The 17,215-nt window shown below is 43.3% G+C and overlaps 2 protein-coding genes across 9 annotated transcripts in view; one reads left to right on the top strand and one right to left on the bottom strand.

Annotated features, from left to right (window-relative positions):
• The window catches only part of ZZZ3 (zinc finger ZZ-type containing 3), a 55,049-nt gene extending 45,548 nt beyond the window's left edge, over positions 1-9,501 (bottom strand). For 2 of the 8 annotated variants that reach the window (XM_015290895.4, XM_046944790.1), the window contains exon 1: positions 8,819-8,874. Coding sequence is in view for 1 of the 8 variants with exons in the window: in XM_046944791.1 (XP_046800747.1) it covers positions 8,819-9,066 (248 nt within the window). In the remaining 7 variants the exon portion in view is untranslated. Of the gene's footprint in view, positions 9,209-9,355 lie in introns of those variants that run through there. The other 6 variants (XM_046944788.1, XM_025153014.3, XM_046944791.1 and 3 more) reach the window with 6 other exon arrangements.
• Positions 9,065-17,215, top strand: LOC121113433 (collagen alpha-1(I) chain-like). The gene is made up of 2 exons (XM_046898234.1): positions 9,065-9,074; positions 9,105-17,215. Exons 1-2 carry the CDS (start codon positions 9,065-9,067, stop codon positions 10,163-10,165), a joined length of 1,071 nt encoding a protein of 356 aa, XP_046754190.1. The 3' UTR covers positions 10,166-17,215.

The raw sequence follows: 17,215 nt of genomic DNA, 5'->3' as shown, positions 1-17,215 counted from the left end.
CTGACAGAACCTGAGGTATACAATGAAGGCAAAAGAGAAAAAGAAATAAGACTTTCTGCATTCTTATTTGTAACTGATTGTAGCCCTTGGGCTCTTTTCAACATCTTCTCATTATGGAAAATAGTCAGTGAGAGTCGAAACAGTCACCAGACTTCACACAGAAGTAGTACAATAGTAGAAGTGTAAGAAAAACAAATGCTATTTCAAAGCAGTAGCACCAGCTAATCCACCAGGCAAGCTGCAGGGACAGCCTGTATGCAGTAAAGGAGCCATTCGAGGGAGGATATGTAGAAACCTTAACTTTCAGCTCATACTACTTCTGCAAATCAGGCCTGCTGAGAGAACAGACAGGACAAGAAGAAATGTCCACATGATCACTTGGTACACATCGTATAAGAAAGTCATAGTGACACATGAATCAAGCCTGAAAAGGGTATCAAGAATATTACAGAGTAAGCCTTCCCAGAGCTTTACTGATTCTCAAAGAGAATCCCCTGACTCTTTTTATGAGAATTTCTCAGGTTAAACATTCCTTCTCTACATTCAGAATTCTGACAGCAGGAAAATAATGCTAATAATAATATGCTAATAATAATAACCTCTCATATAATATAGGAAGCTTCAATAAAATCACTTCTGGGTTGTAATTAACCAGAGATATTTTCAGTTTATAAGTGATATAACTGAAAATCACAAATATTACCAAGAAATACATAACCTACGCTGCAGGTGGGTTGGGTGGTTTCTGGTGGAGGGAGCAGGGAAATAAAAATGGAAAGAAAAGGAAAAGAAAAGTCTAGATCTTAAAAGCAGGAAACTAATTCCTTTACACACCTGGAGAATTTGGAATGTCCTGACAGCAAAACAAGCTTCTCCATACAGCAATCCACTTAAGAGAATAAATACAGAGGATTTTGAGGATTTGCAAGATTCTCTTTGTTTCAACACGAAGACCAATCACACTACAGCTCAATAACCTCACCATTATAAGAAACAGCAACAAAAATGTCTTGAAATGAAACATGAAGCAGGAAAAAAAACCTCACTGTGGCGTGGAGGAAAACTTGATATCAACTCAGACATGATGCAAAAAGTCAGTATTTCTCATTGTCCTTTCCACTGTGAGATGGCAGCAGCTATGAGAGGAACCCTTTCTATCTAAAGTACCTTAGGAATCCTCTTAACAAAGGATCAGCGGATTCCCAATTACATGATCCAGAGAAATTTACAGCTGATCTCAGTGAAGAGAAATGAGATAACTACACTCTGTTCTGTCAGAAACCCATTTTCTCCCAGATGGACTTAAAACTATGCAAGCATATAGGAAAAGTAATCACATGACTGCAGACTCCACACTGATACTTTGAATAATAATTTTTCAGCCTTTTGGCATTTTTTGCAATGCATGGGACATAGCAGAACTGATATAATGAAGACCATGAATTTGCTAAAATCAGAAGTTTAAATATATATATATATATGTATATATATATATATATATATATATATGTGAGCTGCAGCAGCTTTCTACTTTGACTACCTTTTTTTAAAGGACAAAACATTTGCAGACAAGTTGCAGACAGTTGCAGGCTGGAAAGACTTTGCTTTTGAGGAATCACTCAGGGAACAGCGCTGGCAGCTTAGCAGAACACAGACACCTTGTTAGATCTCTTCAAGGGGCAATTTAGATAGAGTAGTTACTATCAAAAGCAACCTAATCATGTATAAATAACAAGTAAGACTTGCTGCTCGTTACACTCTGACTTTCAGAGACACATACACAGAGAAAGTGCAAGTAAATAACAAGAAGGCAGTAGGCGGAAGAGAAAACATGTACCAATACATTCTAACTTTAGAATGATTTGCAAAACACAATTTCAGAAGTTGCCAAAGACATTTTCTACACTTGGAAATTGGAAAAAAATAAACAAAGCAAAAACCACCAAGCAGAGATAAAACAGCAACGATCTGTCATAATGTTAATGGCTTCCCACTACAAATCCTTTAGTCAGTCACAGCCTACATGGTCCCCCAGACCACTCTACAAGAAATACTTCTCCAAACCCCCACTAAGAACAGCTTTCTCCCCCCCAGCCGTTCAGCTGTCAGGCAGTCCTGACAATTCCTCCTCAGTAAGAGCTCGCTCATCAGGTGGAGCTTAAGGAATAGGTGCATTTGTCTCTGCCCAAGCCTTAAGCCTCTGTGCCCTTACTCTGAGACACCATGACCCCCTTATAATACTCTACAAGAAAGCCTCTGTTCTGTATCTACATATAAGAAAAAATCCGTGGAAGACTTAAAATATTTGAGGAAAGCAATAAATTCTCACACTATATCATTCTAATATAGCAGACAGTGCTTTCTTTCTTCCTTTACCCATTTTTAGAAAAGCAGTAACAGCTTTGAAGACGTATTTATTTAACTAAATTATAAGAAACCCTCAGAATTAACTTTCACCTTGTCCAAATAGTGCATCAGCACCCAAAACCAGTGCCACATCCATGACCAACACCTTGTTCCTCAGTGATCCAGTGAGCAATTTCTCATCAACCAGAACAAGCAGAATGATGATATCCTGTAGAGCTGAAGTGTATATAAAGTTTAATTCATACCACTGGTCAGATGGAAAAACGCAACAGAAGCCTAATTACAATTAGGAAGAACTGGACCGAAAAGATTATTTCATCTCAGTCCTCAACTCTCTTTAAATGCCAAAAGCGTCGAAGAATTCACTGAACCCTTTTTCTAATTGCAGAGCACAGACCTACGCAATGCAGAGATTGGCCTTCATTATTCATTAAGCCCAAGACAGCTTTGTCAAATTTTAAAAATTAGAGTAGGTTGAACAAGGTCACAGAAGAAGTACTTAGGTGGTTTTGAACAGAAAAATTTCAGAATTATTAAAATGGATTTGGTTCAAAACATAGTTCTGTCAAACTGCCTGGTACTTCTAATCCTAAAAGCTCCAACAACACTTCTGTTTCAAAGGCAGTTCCTTCGTTTAATCAAAGGTTTTCAAATTACCTAAAAAATCCTCAAAGGAGAGATTTTGTTTAGAAACAGACCATGTAGTAGAAAGCATGTATTTCCATTCAGCCTCTTCAATGTTATTACCATTACACAGCAATGGGGATGAAAGACTAAAATCTAGTCCTAGTTTAAGGAACACAAACCAATTCTGAAGAACACTACTTACATAATAAACTCTTCAAGAACCTGAAGATCTTTGTCTGTGCTGATTATCACTCAATATCCATCTCTCAGATAACAGCTGTTATCTCTGTTTCACAGTGAGAAGCAGAAGCTGCAGGATCTGCTGTTTTAAAGCCTACAATGTATCCGATTCCCTTGCTTCCTAGGATTAATCTTTTTAATTTTGCTTTTTGTCAGTGACGTTTTCTGAAAGACTTTGACTCCAGCTCAGTTTATTTCTGATGGTTCACAAATAAAAAGCAAACACAAACAATAAACCACCACACAAAAGGAAGTCAAAGATAAAAAAAAAAGGATACCTATTCAAGTGATTTTCAGTATTACATTACACAGGTCTTAAATAAATGCTTTATGAAGCAACACTTTAATGAACGTATCTGATGCATCTTTTCAAACTAAATCTTACAGACTGCCACATCAGATTTCTCTCTACCACGTGGTCCACATTTTCCATTTGGTTCAGTTTTGCTTTTTCAATTGTTTGGTTTACTCATGGCCAGCAACGTTATAAAAATCATAAAAATGTGGAGATCTTATGCTGACAAATCTCCCCGCCCCCTGCGCCAAGGACGGGTCAACTACACCCAAACCACCTCTAAATGAAGGCTATTTAATCTTTTCTAGAGCATTTTCAGCAACAGATATTCCATTACCTCCCTCAGACATTCAACCCTCTTTTTATCTATCCACAGAGCTGGAAAGCTTTTTCTAGCATCAAAACCTTGTTTTGTACTATTTAGGAGCACTATTTCCTATCCTACCTGGAGAGAACAGTTTATTACATTCCTCTCTGCAGCAATCCTTCCCATACTTAAAGCCTGTTATTATGCCTCCCCATCTCTGCTATAGTCTAAACAATTTCAGTCCTTCTGGTCCTTCCTCAGAGGCCATTACCGCAACCTTCCTAAAATACTCTTCGATTGGTCCAGATCTGTTTGAAGCATGGTAACAAAAAGCAGAGACAGTGCATCAGCTGAGGCCTAACGCCGAGTGCTGCAGAAGAAATGTGTACCTTACACACAACAACAATCCAGCTCCTATATCCCAGAGTGACTCCTGGTGTCTTTTTTTAAAGCTAGCATGACTCATTTGTGTTCATTTTGTGATACAGCTACTTATTTGCAGATCTGTTGCCCTGCCAGTTGTTTCTCATTTCAAGTTTATTGTTGCTACCCAAACATATTATTTTACATTTCCCCTTACTGAAATGCATCCCATGTATTTCCTTCAGATCATCTGTCCAATTTGTTGAGATCATTTCACACTGCAGTGCCTGTATTCCCCCCACCCTGAGCTCTGCCATAGCAATTAGTAAATCTCTGTTCTATCATCCGAGTCACAAACTGAAAGACTGAATGGGATTAAACTCACAAAATACACCTGTTAAATTCCACGCAATGCAGTCCTTCAATTTGAAACATCCTGAGAGCATTTAATTAACAAGTGGAAACCAGCATGGCAAACCTTCTCTGACAGTATCTATTTTTGGTGTTTCTGGATTCTTTATCTGTGGAGATAAAACTTCTAACTTCAGCACTACTGTGCTTTGTCACTGTGCTGGAAAACCTTCATACACAAACACACAGGGGAGCCCTCCAGCGCTCTCTTCCCCCTTTAAAGTATTAGTGACAAAGTAACCTGGCTGCACAGCTCTTCCAGTTCTGAATTTGGGCCGTATTCCTGCTTTTCTTGCCTGTAACAGAGATACTACAATGGCACATTCACCCCAACAAATCTCTAGCTCTGAAAAATTCAGAACAGATATATAAGTATGTACGTGAACCAATAATAATAGAAAAAAGAAAGGCAAAACCAAAAAGCAGGATATTACCATTCATGCATCAACATGAAAACTGTCAAGAACACACAGTTGCTTCTGGACTTTTACATTTTCTAACTAAGTGTTATAAATCAAGCTCAAATCACTGCACTTTAAGGACAGAATCAGGTATGTCTCAGGACAGAGCTGGAAAAGACAAAATCCCATTGCCCTGCTGCCAGTCAGTATTCTCTGAAGGGGAAGCTTTTGCTCTGATCCTTCTTACAGCACTTTGTCTGGAACATATGCACCCAATTAATCAAAGCAAATATTTGTGTTTAAATACTGTTAACTGAACTAGTAAAAACACCTTTAAAAACTTGGACAATTAAATTTTCTATCTTGCCAACATTCATATTCTTTGTCTTTTGATGAAGTTTGATACACAGAAACAGAAAGGGAGAGCAGCTAATGGAACAGAGAAAACATTGTTACAAGGGGAGTCAGCTGTTTTCAGAAGCAACAAGATAGAAAGCTATCAGCTTAATGCAAAGCAAAAATATTTAAATAGAATATCAAGTAAAACTTTAACCAAGGGCCCATGAGCTGCTGAAACAAGCAAGCAGAGAGGAACTTGGTCATCATAGAGAACGGTCCCGCTGTACTGCCACAGGGCCGAGGATTGGAACAGCTGATCTATTGGCGTTACCACATTTAACTGAATTCATTACAAGCACTGAAAGCTTAAAGTAACTTTCAAGAACAGTTGCTGTGATTTAAGCTTTTGGTCTGAAGATATAAAAAAACTCCTCTATGATAACTGTCTGGATAAGCAGAGGTAATTAAAGACAAGCCTGTAAGTAATACACAGGACTGAGACACAAACTGTACAAGTTATCAGCCTACTATGCCACAAAACCAAAACAGAGTATTTTGCTTTGATTATGAAAATGCACATAACCTTTTAAAAAGCGTTTTGTTTAAAGAACAACGTCCACTAAGAAAGTGCTATTTAATGCTTACCTCTGCATTTCCTAATAGTATTTCAACAGGTTTTCACAAAACTAAAACAAACGCTTGGAAACGTTTTTCCACACCAAAGGCAGTTTTTGAAGCACAAGCCGTGTTTACGGTGTTGTTACAGCCAGAACAATATCAGACTTCAGTGTAACGTTTATCAGAAGCACGTTTTTATTAAAAGCAGCCCGACTTCCAGCAAAGTAAGCTTCATTTGGAAACCAAGAACTTTCTCACGCCAGAAGTGAGAAAGTTTCCCCTTTCTGTACCTTCTCTCCCGCCTACGGAGGTGGAAGATTTTTTTCTCGTTCCAAGATTTTAAGGACAACTTCTACAAATATCTGCCTGGAATAATCCAAGTATATTTAAACCAGCCCAAAAGGAAGGGAACAATAGGTCTTTCAGTGCTGCATTTCTAGAATTGATGGCAGTACAACATAAAGCTATGGATGTAGGCAAATACTAAATACCTGCAAAGCAAGCTCCCTCATGCAAATCTGGTTCTTTACGACTGAAGAGACCTGTAACAACAGTTCCTGCAAAATGCAAAGCCTTCCATTTTGGGGAAAGCCCTAAGAAAGCAACCACTGCCAGATCAGCTGCAAAGACTTGAAAGAGAGCTCTTCAAATGTGAAAGACTACCTTTAAAAAAAATGATAATAAACAACTGGACATGGGACAGACTGCCACGACTTCTATTCCAACTCCCTGAGTACATTCTGAAACACGAAGCAACTGCTCCCTGTTTCACTTACCCGACACAGTGGCAGAAGAGCAAAGTGAAAGTCTTATCACTGTGCAGCCACCAGGCAACTGTCACTGACAAGATGCCAATCTACCTCCAGTACCCAGAATGATCTGTAAGAACCAGAACCCAACACTTCCTCCAGTCTCCCGGAAGTACAGGGAGAGGAAAGTCTCCATTCTGTATGTGGCAGATAGCAGAGGGGATCCAACATCACACCACATTCGAAGCACCAAAAAACGTCAAAGCAGCCAAGCACTGTTCAGCAATAGAACAGAAGGCCATGGGATATCCTCCTAAACTTTGCGAAACAGAGATCTAGTTATTTTTGCATACTAAATGTGTAATACTGAGTTCAAAAATCCCATTCACTAGTTCTCATTTTCCAGAGACAAAACATATGATTGAACTTCATCACTCAATAGCTCAATAAATAAGCTACTTAATACTTAATTAGACATTCGTAGTATGCAACGCAAAGAAAACTCATTTTAGTTTACAGTGGTACAACTGAGAACTGCAGGAAGTACCATTACTGGACAACATAACAAATAGATATATCAGAACTTCAGTTTCAGGTCATAACTGCTGCTCCTTATTGACACACATGGCCACACTGTGAAATAATCCTTCACAAAAAGTCATTACTGTAACTTTAGGACATACCACGTTCTTATGAAATAAGCAGAAAATCCGCACCCAAAGTTGTTCCCATTCTGAGTGATTTCCTAGAAGCCACGTGCTGAAGGAAACTGCTAACTAATGCCTTCTACAGCATGGGAGCTTCATGAATGGCTTCAACTGAGTGAAAACTTCACCTGACTAACACTAACACTTTACTACATACACTTTTCCTTAAAAGAATTGAGTTTTTCTCCTCTAGAGCACTTTTTCTTCAACCACTGTTCTTCCAGTCCTTGCAACAGCTAAGAGGGGGAAAAGTGTTCTAATTAAACGTAAGGCAGAAATACATGGAAAAGACATGTCCTTAAGGGCTGTACAAGTTAGTACGTAATACAAAATATGGACTACACTAGAAGTTTTGATCTCTAAATGATCTGCCTGTTATTAGTTTAGCAGTAATGGCAATATCAATGGAAAACACACACATACACCTACAACCACCAAACAGCTACCACAGTGCATCTAATGGTGACTGCAAACATACTTCTGAATAACAGCTGGAAATCTGAACACCAAGAACACATTCTTTTACGAAAGTTTCATTATCATTATGCATCAGCCTCAGTCCAGATTAGTAACAAGAAGAGTTCAACCCCAAGACTACAACCGCTGTCAGCACTCTGGGATAATCACGGAGAGCACACAAGATACCATAAGGATGACACAGAACCATATGGTCTCCCATTGCCATCAGAGCCGGGAGACAAAGGGGAGCTGGGGCAGCTGGGACACACGGGCACCATGGGAATTATTGCTCTAAGTGGAAGAGGAAACTGAAAACTATTTTTACAAGCTCGGGACATACAGAGATCAGATCTGTGATGTCTTTTATGCTCTGCGACAGGAGCAGCAGGCGTCCAACAGCAAGGACCTGCATGCAGCAGCAGAACAGGTGCGCCGGGCAGCGGATGGTGCCAGCACCACGCGGCGTCCGCGGGAGCGGGCCGAGCGGCCGGGCCACGAGAGGCCGAGGAACCCGCGGCTCCTAACAGCCAGGTCAAGAAGGGCCGAGGGGCGACCTGGAGCCGAAGGCTCCTCGGCCCCTCCTGGCTTGGCGGCAGCCCGGTCGCAGCGAGGCCGGGCCCCGTCCCCAGGTGCTGCCGCAGGGACGGCCCAGAGAAGGCGGGGGGCTCCGAGGCACGCGCGGCCGGAGGGTCCCCATCGCCGAGGCGGGGCGGGCGCCGCTCTGAGGAGCGAAGCGCGGCCCGGGCAGCGCGAGGTGAGCTGAGGTGAGGCGGGGCCGGACCGGGGCGGGGGAAGGGAGGGAGGGCCGGGAGCGGAGCCAGTAGCGCTTCCCCGGGGCGCCCGACCCCGCCCCGCTTCCCGCGCGGCCCGGGGCACGCCGGCGGGGAGGAGGCTGTTCGCAGGGTCCCCGCCCCCCGGGCCCCCGTTACCATTACCCAGCACGCCCAGCGCTGCGCCGCCATCCCGCAGCCGGCCCGCTCCCGCAGGAACCGCGCGACCTCGCGAGATTTCCTCTCCGCGCTCCCCCCCGCCACCCTTCCCTCCTCCTCTCCCATCCCCGCCCCGCGACCCGACCCGGCCCCGCGCGCACGCACACTCGCTCAGACCCAACATGGCGGCCGCGGCGCCGCGCACGTGTCCCCAGCCGCGCAGTGTCAGACCGGGCGCGCGCACGGACACCCATGCACACACGTAACGCCGGGGAAGGGGGGTCATGAGGAGGGAGGGAGAGAGGGAGGGGGGAGGCGGAGCCGCCGCGCACGCGCAGGAGGCGCCGCTGCCGGCCAGCTGATTCGAACGGGGCGCGCGAGCCGCCACCTCCTCCCGCACGCGCTGGTCACGTGGGGGCTTCCCCCCGCTCCTTCCCTCCTCCTCCTCCTTCGCCTTCGCCTTCCCCCTCCCCTCGCGGGTTCCGAACTCGGCACCATCCGGGTCCCCCTTTCCCCGGGGCTGGGCCCGGGCCGAGCCCTCACCTGGCGCCCGCTCCTCGGCGCGGCCGGCCCCGCGCAGCCCGGCGCGCGGCTCGCTCCCTCCGTGCTGCCCGCACCAGGCGGCGGCGGCGGCGGCGGCGGCTCCGCACAGCGCCTGCTCCCCTCAGCTCGGCGGCGGCGGCTCCTTCCGCTTCCTTCCCCTCCCCCTCCAGCCACTGCGGCGGGGACCCGCTCCCTGCAGCTCCGCCTGCTGGCAGAGGGCGGGGGCGGCGGCACGGCCTGCCCGCTGCCCCCGGGCGGGGGGCTGCGCCGGGTGAGGCCGCGAGCTGGGCGGCCCCGGGAGGCGGCCGGGGCGGGCCGAGACCCGCGCGGGCAACGGGTGCCCGGCGGGGCGTCCCGAGAGGACGGGGGACGCGGCGCCGCTCGCGCGTGCGGCTGAGGCGGCAGCGGCCGGGGCGCGGCGGGATCGCTGCGGGCGGACAGGGGTGGGAGCGCGCGGCGGGCTGCCGGCGGGCAGCGCTTCCCAGAGCGCGCGGCGGACGCCGTGCTGCCGGGAGATCCCTTCTGAGCCCAGAAAGCGCTGCTCCGCGGATCCGCGTCCGGCGCTCTCTGGACGACGGCTGGAAATCAACCTTTCACGTCTTATTTTGGCATCCTCCTCGTTCCCTGCGAGTCAGCCTGCTCATGTGGTGGGACTTTATTTACCGATGCCTTTTCCCAATGGGAGAGGATCTACCGCCTATCTCTCGTTCTCCTCTAACCCCACTGTTTTGTGTTGTTTTTTTGCTTGTTTCTTATGTCTCTGGAGAGCTTCAGGTAACAAGGATGAAAAGATTCGAGTTTTCTGTGTAAATGCTTATGGAAGGCAATAAAACCATAATACGAACCCCTAACAACTCTCCATATTGCTGGAAAATCCGAAACTAAATCAGCTTTCTGTAATAGAAGATTACCTAGAGAGAAATATTTTCAGTTTCTTTTAAAGACAAGCACTGTGGTGGTCAGACTGACTGTGCTTGTGTACAGATCTTTCCATTTAACACCACCATAATTGCCCCAATTACTGGTCTGGCCGTGCAGTCCTGGACTCTGCATAGAAACCTCAGTCGCTTTTCCACTTTCCCGAGTGGTTTCCACTTCTCCCTTCTTCCTGCTGACTTGGAAATCCTGCGAAGGGATTCAAAACGACGGCAATCCCACAAGAGGGAGAAGGAAGTGTTTGTTGTTGACTCTGTGCCGCTGTTCTCCTGTAGCCTTCTGTCCGCGTGCCCAAATCTTAAAGAGCAACGGAGCCTTTTGTGTTGGCATTGCAGAAGCACCTGTAAGCACTGACTGCGATCAGTGCAGAAATATGTTTGCTCAGCTCGGCAGCTGCAGCGGCTGAAGACATGATTGCGTTGCAGCCAAGTGCTAGCGCTTTCACAGTAGAACTGAGTGTTCTCACAGCAAAATCTATTGTATTTTGTTCAAGTTCCCATGGCTGCCGAAGGGCGCAGTTGAGCAATACAGGAGAGCTGATCTGACGGCCTGCTGACACAAAGCAGCACTCTTTCCCCACGCACTCCCTCCCCCCCCCCCCCAATCACACTGGTGCCTATCTGAACACTCAGTAAATCAGACCTTCCAAGACACCAAGGAGCCGTTCCCATTTCTGGGGTGTTAATTTTTGGCTAAGAAATAAACTGCTTTGGATGATGAACAGTAGAGGCAGCATGTGAGAAGTGGGGGCAAAGGTGCTGCCAGCAGCGGGGAGGAGCAGGACTATTCTCTCTTGGCAGAAGATACTTTTTGGCAACAAGTTTGAACCAGTCCAACCATAGTGCCTAACCACACCCCAGACCAGGATTTGCTTTGAATTCACTGGGGAGTGCTTAAACTCTACGCTCTGCTATCTTTCTTAAGAAGCAATTATGTGTAGTGATGGGACGATAACAGAGCAACCGTTGTTGTTAATGGCACGGGGTTTTTGGTAATGGCTCCTGCTAATGAAGGGGATGCTCCTGGGCTGTGCTCCACCTCTGTGTGCCCCTGCTTTCACTGGAATGAATCCAGCAATTGCATACCCACAGGGCAGTTTGGCTCAGCAAGCCTAATAGAGGAAAATAACTATATGCAAAGAGGAAAAAAAAAAAACAACAAGCCATGCATAGGAAGGAGATCAAGCGTACTTACTGTGCTTATTCTCATTATACTTCTTGCCTCCACCCAAGAAAATTTACATTTAAACCCTGAGAAACCTGCTTTGTTTGCAGCTGGTTGGATGGGGCTCTACTTTGACTCTTGTCCCCACAATTAAACTTTTTCCATTTGTTCATAGTATCTGACAGCTCCTTCCCTGCAGGATGCTGTAGTGGCTTCTAAATAATTCCTCAGCCTATAGGAATATGGTCCTGCCCGGCACTGTCACATTTCTGTATCACATTTCCCCTCCCCCAGCTACTCATATAACCTACCCAAACCGTAAGTCTTGGCACAGCCTTTTTCTCTGTGCAGCAAGTTATGCCATACACCAATAACTGGTAGCTATATTTTGTTGTGGGCAGCCTCAAGTAATTCATAATGCAGTAGCAACCTTTCTGGCCTTGCCACTGGTAGTAGTAAAAAAACAACAACACCACCACATTCTGATCATGGGGAAACAACTGTTAATGACAGCTTTTCCTCATGTTATAGTGGGACAAGCTAAAAAAGAGGTCAGCCCCACCTCTAAAGTCACTGTTAGCTACAAAATGAGCTGTTTTATCCCCACCATTCCGCTGGAGCCCCAGCTCACATTTGTGCATAGAGGTGCCTAAGACCATGAAGTCCAGCACTGGCAGAGCTGTTACAGGGCTTTCAGTGGTTGCATCACTGTTTCAACCTATTTAAAATCAATAGCATAACTGCTTTTCCATTATTAAAGCAAATGTGGGTTTTTTTTGTTTGTTTTTTATTCTCTAACATTTGTCCAAACAAAGCTCACTGCACAATTCAGCACAACTGAGAAACTGATCTGAAGGACAGCTAGGTTAGTTCTGGTATTTTTCCAGTATGCTCCAAGAAGGGCATTTGCAAGCAGGCTACTCCTGATTGCCTACCTGATGCTTCTATTAAACACAGGGTTTATGGTATCAGCCACTGCTCCAAGATCTGTGCTGGCTCTACACGGTCATGCGGGAGGGAGATTACAGTTGAGTTCTTCTCTAGAGTTCAGCTCAGGCTTATTTGCTCTGATTCAAGAACAGCTGCATTGGACTGACTGGTTTGTGGGGAACTGCTTTGGTGGCTGCACAGTAAGCCCTGGTCAAGAGCAGAGACTCTACCTGAAGCCAGCTGAGCCCAAACCTAATAAGTCATCCTGGAATGGATGAGAGCTAGCTCAGCACAACTCAGCGTTACTCTTAGCTAATCAACTCAATCTTAAACAAGTCAGAAAACTTCTTATTCATTCAGCTTATGATTTTCCTATTGAAGTATCAAGATCCTGTTGCATTTTCTTAAATCTACCCATAAACAACCCTTACAAGGAAACCGGTCATCAAATGACTTGGCTTATAGTCTCACAAGAATCCCTAAAGCCTATGAGTGATCTGTTTCTCACAAATGGACTTTTTTTTTTTTTAATCTGCATCTCTCAGCTGACACACCTTTAGGAGAGAAACATTTTGTGATAATACCAGCTTTTTAATGAAAAGTATCACTCAGCTATTGTAAGCAAACACCTGCAATTTGAGATGCATTATAAACAGGGACTTTTTTTTTTTTACCTTATGACGTGGCAGTGCTCACATATTTACAGAGGAAAAAAGCTTTATCGCCTTGTATCACTGAAAGCGAGGCTGAAGGTATTAAGACCAGCCATGTGTTTTAAATAGCAATAACTATTACAGAATGCATGCAAGAAGTTATGTTTTTCCTCTTTTTTTCTATCCCAACTCCAAAAGGATATTTTTTTATCCAACAAGATAAACTGAGTTTGTAAATAGATAATTTTGGTGAAATAATGCTGAAAGTGATTTGTCCTTCTTTGTGACACTTCAGAAAGTCTACAATTCTTACTTTGCTTCCTGCTACTAATTGTCAGCTCTGGATGGCTTAAGTATAGAGGGAAGCCAGAAAAGCCATCTGTTTGGAAGAATGAAAAAGCCTAGTTGTTTTACTCATTTCCTGGGCAAAATGAAGAGCTGAAAGGTTTTCAGTGAGAAAACTGCTTAGACTGCACTAAGCCAGATGTACACAGGGAATTCAAAAGGAATAAATGGAACAGGATTTTCTTAGTTTGGTGTAAAATGGTTGTATGGCAAATAAGAAGAATCTACTTGTTTCTTCAATCAGATAATCTGAAAAAATTTTGTATATTTTCCAAATCTCGGATATGCTTTTCAAAATTAGCTTGTGTGATGAATATTGATTAGAAACAATTGTCTGTAACACGAAATGGAAAGAAGCTCCTCAGATTTAGTCCTTTTGAGAAATCATAGGATATCTTGTGTTACCAAAAGCCAGTTACTTTATGAGCTTTGAATCTGAAAAGCAGGATTCTTACATAATGCATAAGCATTATGCATTAAATTACATCAGATTTCATAAGAAAAAGTCAGCCATATTTAACTTCTGCTCCACAAATGAAAATTGTTACATCCACTTGATGTGTTCTATAGCCAAGCATATTTCTTACTCTTTATGTTGATATCCTACTGCCAGTAGGACAAGCTGCTAATTGAACACATAGTTATATGAAACTACCCTGCTCTAGGGTTGAAAAAATACAGGATCATACACAGTCACAGAAGGCTCTAAATATAAGTTCTTTCAGATATCACTGAACGTTGTGCTATGCTGAAAGGACTTCTTTGAGTACTCTGTGCCTCCAAATTAGGGACCAACACTACTACTTGTTGGCTCCAATCTTCAGATGTCTCCACTTTGATAGCCTGGTCAGAAGGTAACTCCAATCAGCATAGTTCTATTGGTAGAACAGTCAGAATTCCTGTGTGACTGTGCAACTCCCAGGCAAAGCAAAAAAAAGACCACAAAAAAAAGACCAAAATTTCCACATGAAATACAATTTTGTGGGGGAAAAGAGATTAAATTGAAAAAAAAAAAGTAATTTCCATGCAACTGCACGTCACAGTACAGCACCTAGATAGAGCAGTAAAGTCCTAAAGCAAGATCTCCTTATCATGGCCAGGGATGTGTGGCAACAAAGGGTGTATCTGTTCTCTCTTGAATTCAGATTTGGCAGATTTCATACCACTGAGATGTTACCCTACAGCAGTTTTTGTTAGATGCATACAAACATGTTTTTGCTGCATTCAGGCATTTCAACAGCTGACAATGACAACACTACTCAAAATATGCAGTTACCAAAATTGATTGTGATCTTGTCTGATATGAATTAGTAAAAACGCTTTTTTGCTCCATTTAATCTTCTCTTCATAGAGTTATTGAACAGGGTATAGAATCTCTTAACTTTCCCAGCAAGATTTCAGGCTGACAGAAAGACTGACATCCATTATAGCATTCCAGAGTCATTTATCTGCTTAAAAACATAAAACTTAATCTGATGCATCTACTCAAGATCACTATTCCAGGGAAGAACCAAAAATTATTACTGTAATGCCTCAAGCCAATTAAGGAAAAGGAGAAATAGACTGTGCATTTCAAATATAAACTGATAGACACGTCACCATCATTACACATAGGACTAATATAGATTCAACCTGCAGAAACAGTTTTCTGAACAACAACAAAAAAAAAGAATTCTCATCATGATAATCTCTAGAGCTTCCTCCATTTCCTAATATTCCAGAAACAAGAAGACTGCCTTATAAGCCAGTAAAATATCCCAGTGACAAGGAATAATTTTACAACTAACTTGCTTCATTAAGCATACTACTTAGCTCTGAGCTCTCAAGTATATTGTAGAAGTGCCTCGTTTTGCTACTAATTCAACAGCTCTTTGGTTCATCCTTTTCCCTCCAATTATACTGTTCACTTACTTTACACAATATCTGAAGCATCCTTCTGGATGCTGGAGGTTCCAATATACACTCAGCTAAACTACTTACAATAAATAAACAAACAAACAAAAAAAAACCCTGAAAAAAATGTAGAGAGAGCAAACTTTCAGCTACTCTAGTCCAGGCAGTTTTCTCCAGAAGAGAGAGTTGAAGTGACCAGACTGAACAGCAGGCTTTTAATAGCTCAAATCTAGACTACCAAGCCTCAAATAAAGCCTCCACTGAATTTTCCCTCCTTGAAATGACAGCTTCCCTGGCACCCAAACACACTGCTGTCTTTCCTCAACTGGAAACAAATGGACAAACAATCTGAAGTCTGGTTAAAGGCTTACGGAGAAAAATCATTTCCATGGCCCCTTTCTGAGATACATTCTTCTTCTGCTATTAATCAGAGCTCTCTTCTCAGTGCAGGTTTTTCTCCTTTAAGCACTGCAGTGCTGCCTGCCTTCCACTATACACAAGCAATCCATCTGGAGTTCTCCCACACTGTCTTATTTTAAAAGGCTATTTCCATTTCTGTGGCATAAAATCCTTCATAAAGTCCTCAAAGTGCTAAAAACAAGGCAGTCATCTTTTTGGAACCATCTTAAACACAAACACATTTCATCCGTGCAAACTTGGGAATTTCCTTTTTTGTTAGCATGACAAATAGTTGTAGTGTGAGGATGCCTGTCACTGAGGTGACGGAGGCACTTCACAACTCAGCTAGCTTGAAGCATCTCATTACTGGCTTAGGCACACCACAGTTCAGGACTGCAGTGGAAAAAATTTCTGCAGTGGAAAAAATTTCTACAGAATGACTAGACTGTTAGAAATCTAGAAATATTTCTATCTGAGCCCATGTCACCATTACTGAAACTGAGGCTGATATTCCTACTCATCTAAGAAAACTGTTTTTTTTTTCCCCTTGAATCTTCCTTCAGCATTCTTTTAAGCAAGATAACTTATTTTTTAGTATTGAGTCTTGCAGCTCTTCTCTAAGATGGTCTCTCTCCAGCCTGCATTTGTTATCAAGTAACATCCAAAACTGGAAGCAGTACATGTGAAATCTCACAATCAAGCACAACACCAAGTAGAGCAGAATAATTACCTCCTGTGCCTTGCATCTGATGCTTTTGTTACTATTACCCAGTTTTTGAGGTTGTTTTTGTTTGTTTGTTTGCTTTGCTACAATTGGATTTTGAGTCTTTGTCTGATCTGCTGTAATAACAAGAATATTTGACACAGAACTGCTTCATGCCTTGGACAAGCTAATGTCCCCAGCATCAGGCCTTTCTTCCTCTGCAGATTTTACTGGTCTATCTAGTCTGTTCTACTCATCCTGACATCTCATGGGCTGGCCAACTGATATCTGTGATAAAGTTTAATCAAGTTTAAAATTGAGAAATGTTTTCCTTATGTATTAGAGATATAATCATTGGCTTTGTACTGCTGTTCATCTACCCCTCTCGTTCACCCTATTGTGCTCTGGTTTTAGCTCTACTTCTTACCAGGTTGGCTGTGGAAAACACTGGAATTTACAGATGGAATTTCAGACAGAACCTCTTATACAACACATCAGCAACACGGTCAAGTACTTTAGGTTATAGGACACTGGGACTCTCATAGATGGGTTTCTAACCACAATAGCTTTAAGTACTTTCTAAAATACAACATAGGTTTCATTTTATTCTAGATATAAAACTAGCCAGAAGAATGTTACATCAGTATTTTTCACTCAACTGTCCACATCACTGCCTCAATATAAAGTAGTCAGGAAATATATGGGTGTGGGAACAATATCACAGCATTACTCCAAGGTTTTCATACTGATGTAGTAAATGAAAAACATCTGAGAAGGCTCCCAACCCCTCCCCATACTGCTTTTCCCCCTCCACCCCTTTTTTCTTTTTCTTTTTTT

Source organism: Gallus gallus, chromosome 8, assembly GCF_016699485.2.
Source record: "Gallus gallus isolate bGalGal1 chromosome 8, bGalGal1.mat.broiler.GRCg7b, whole genome shotgun sequence".
NCBI classification, from domain to species: domain Eukaryota; kingdom Metazoa; phylum Chordata; class Aves; order Galliformes; family Phasianidae; genus Gallus; species Gallus gallus.
This window is presented reverse-complemented; position numbering and strand designations above follow the sequence as displayed.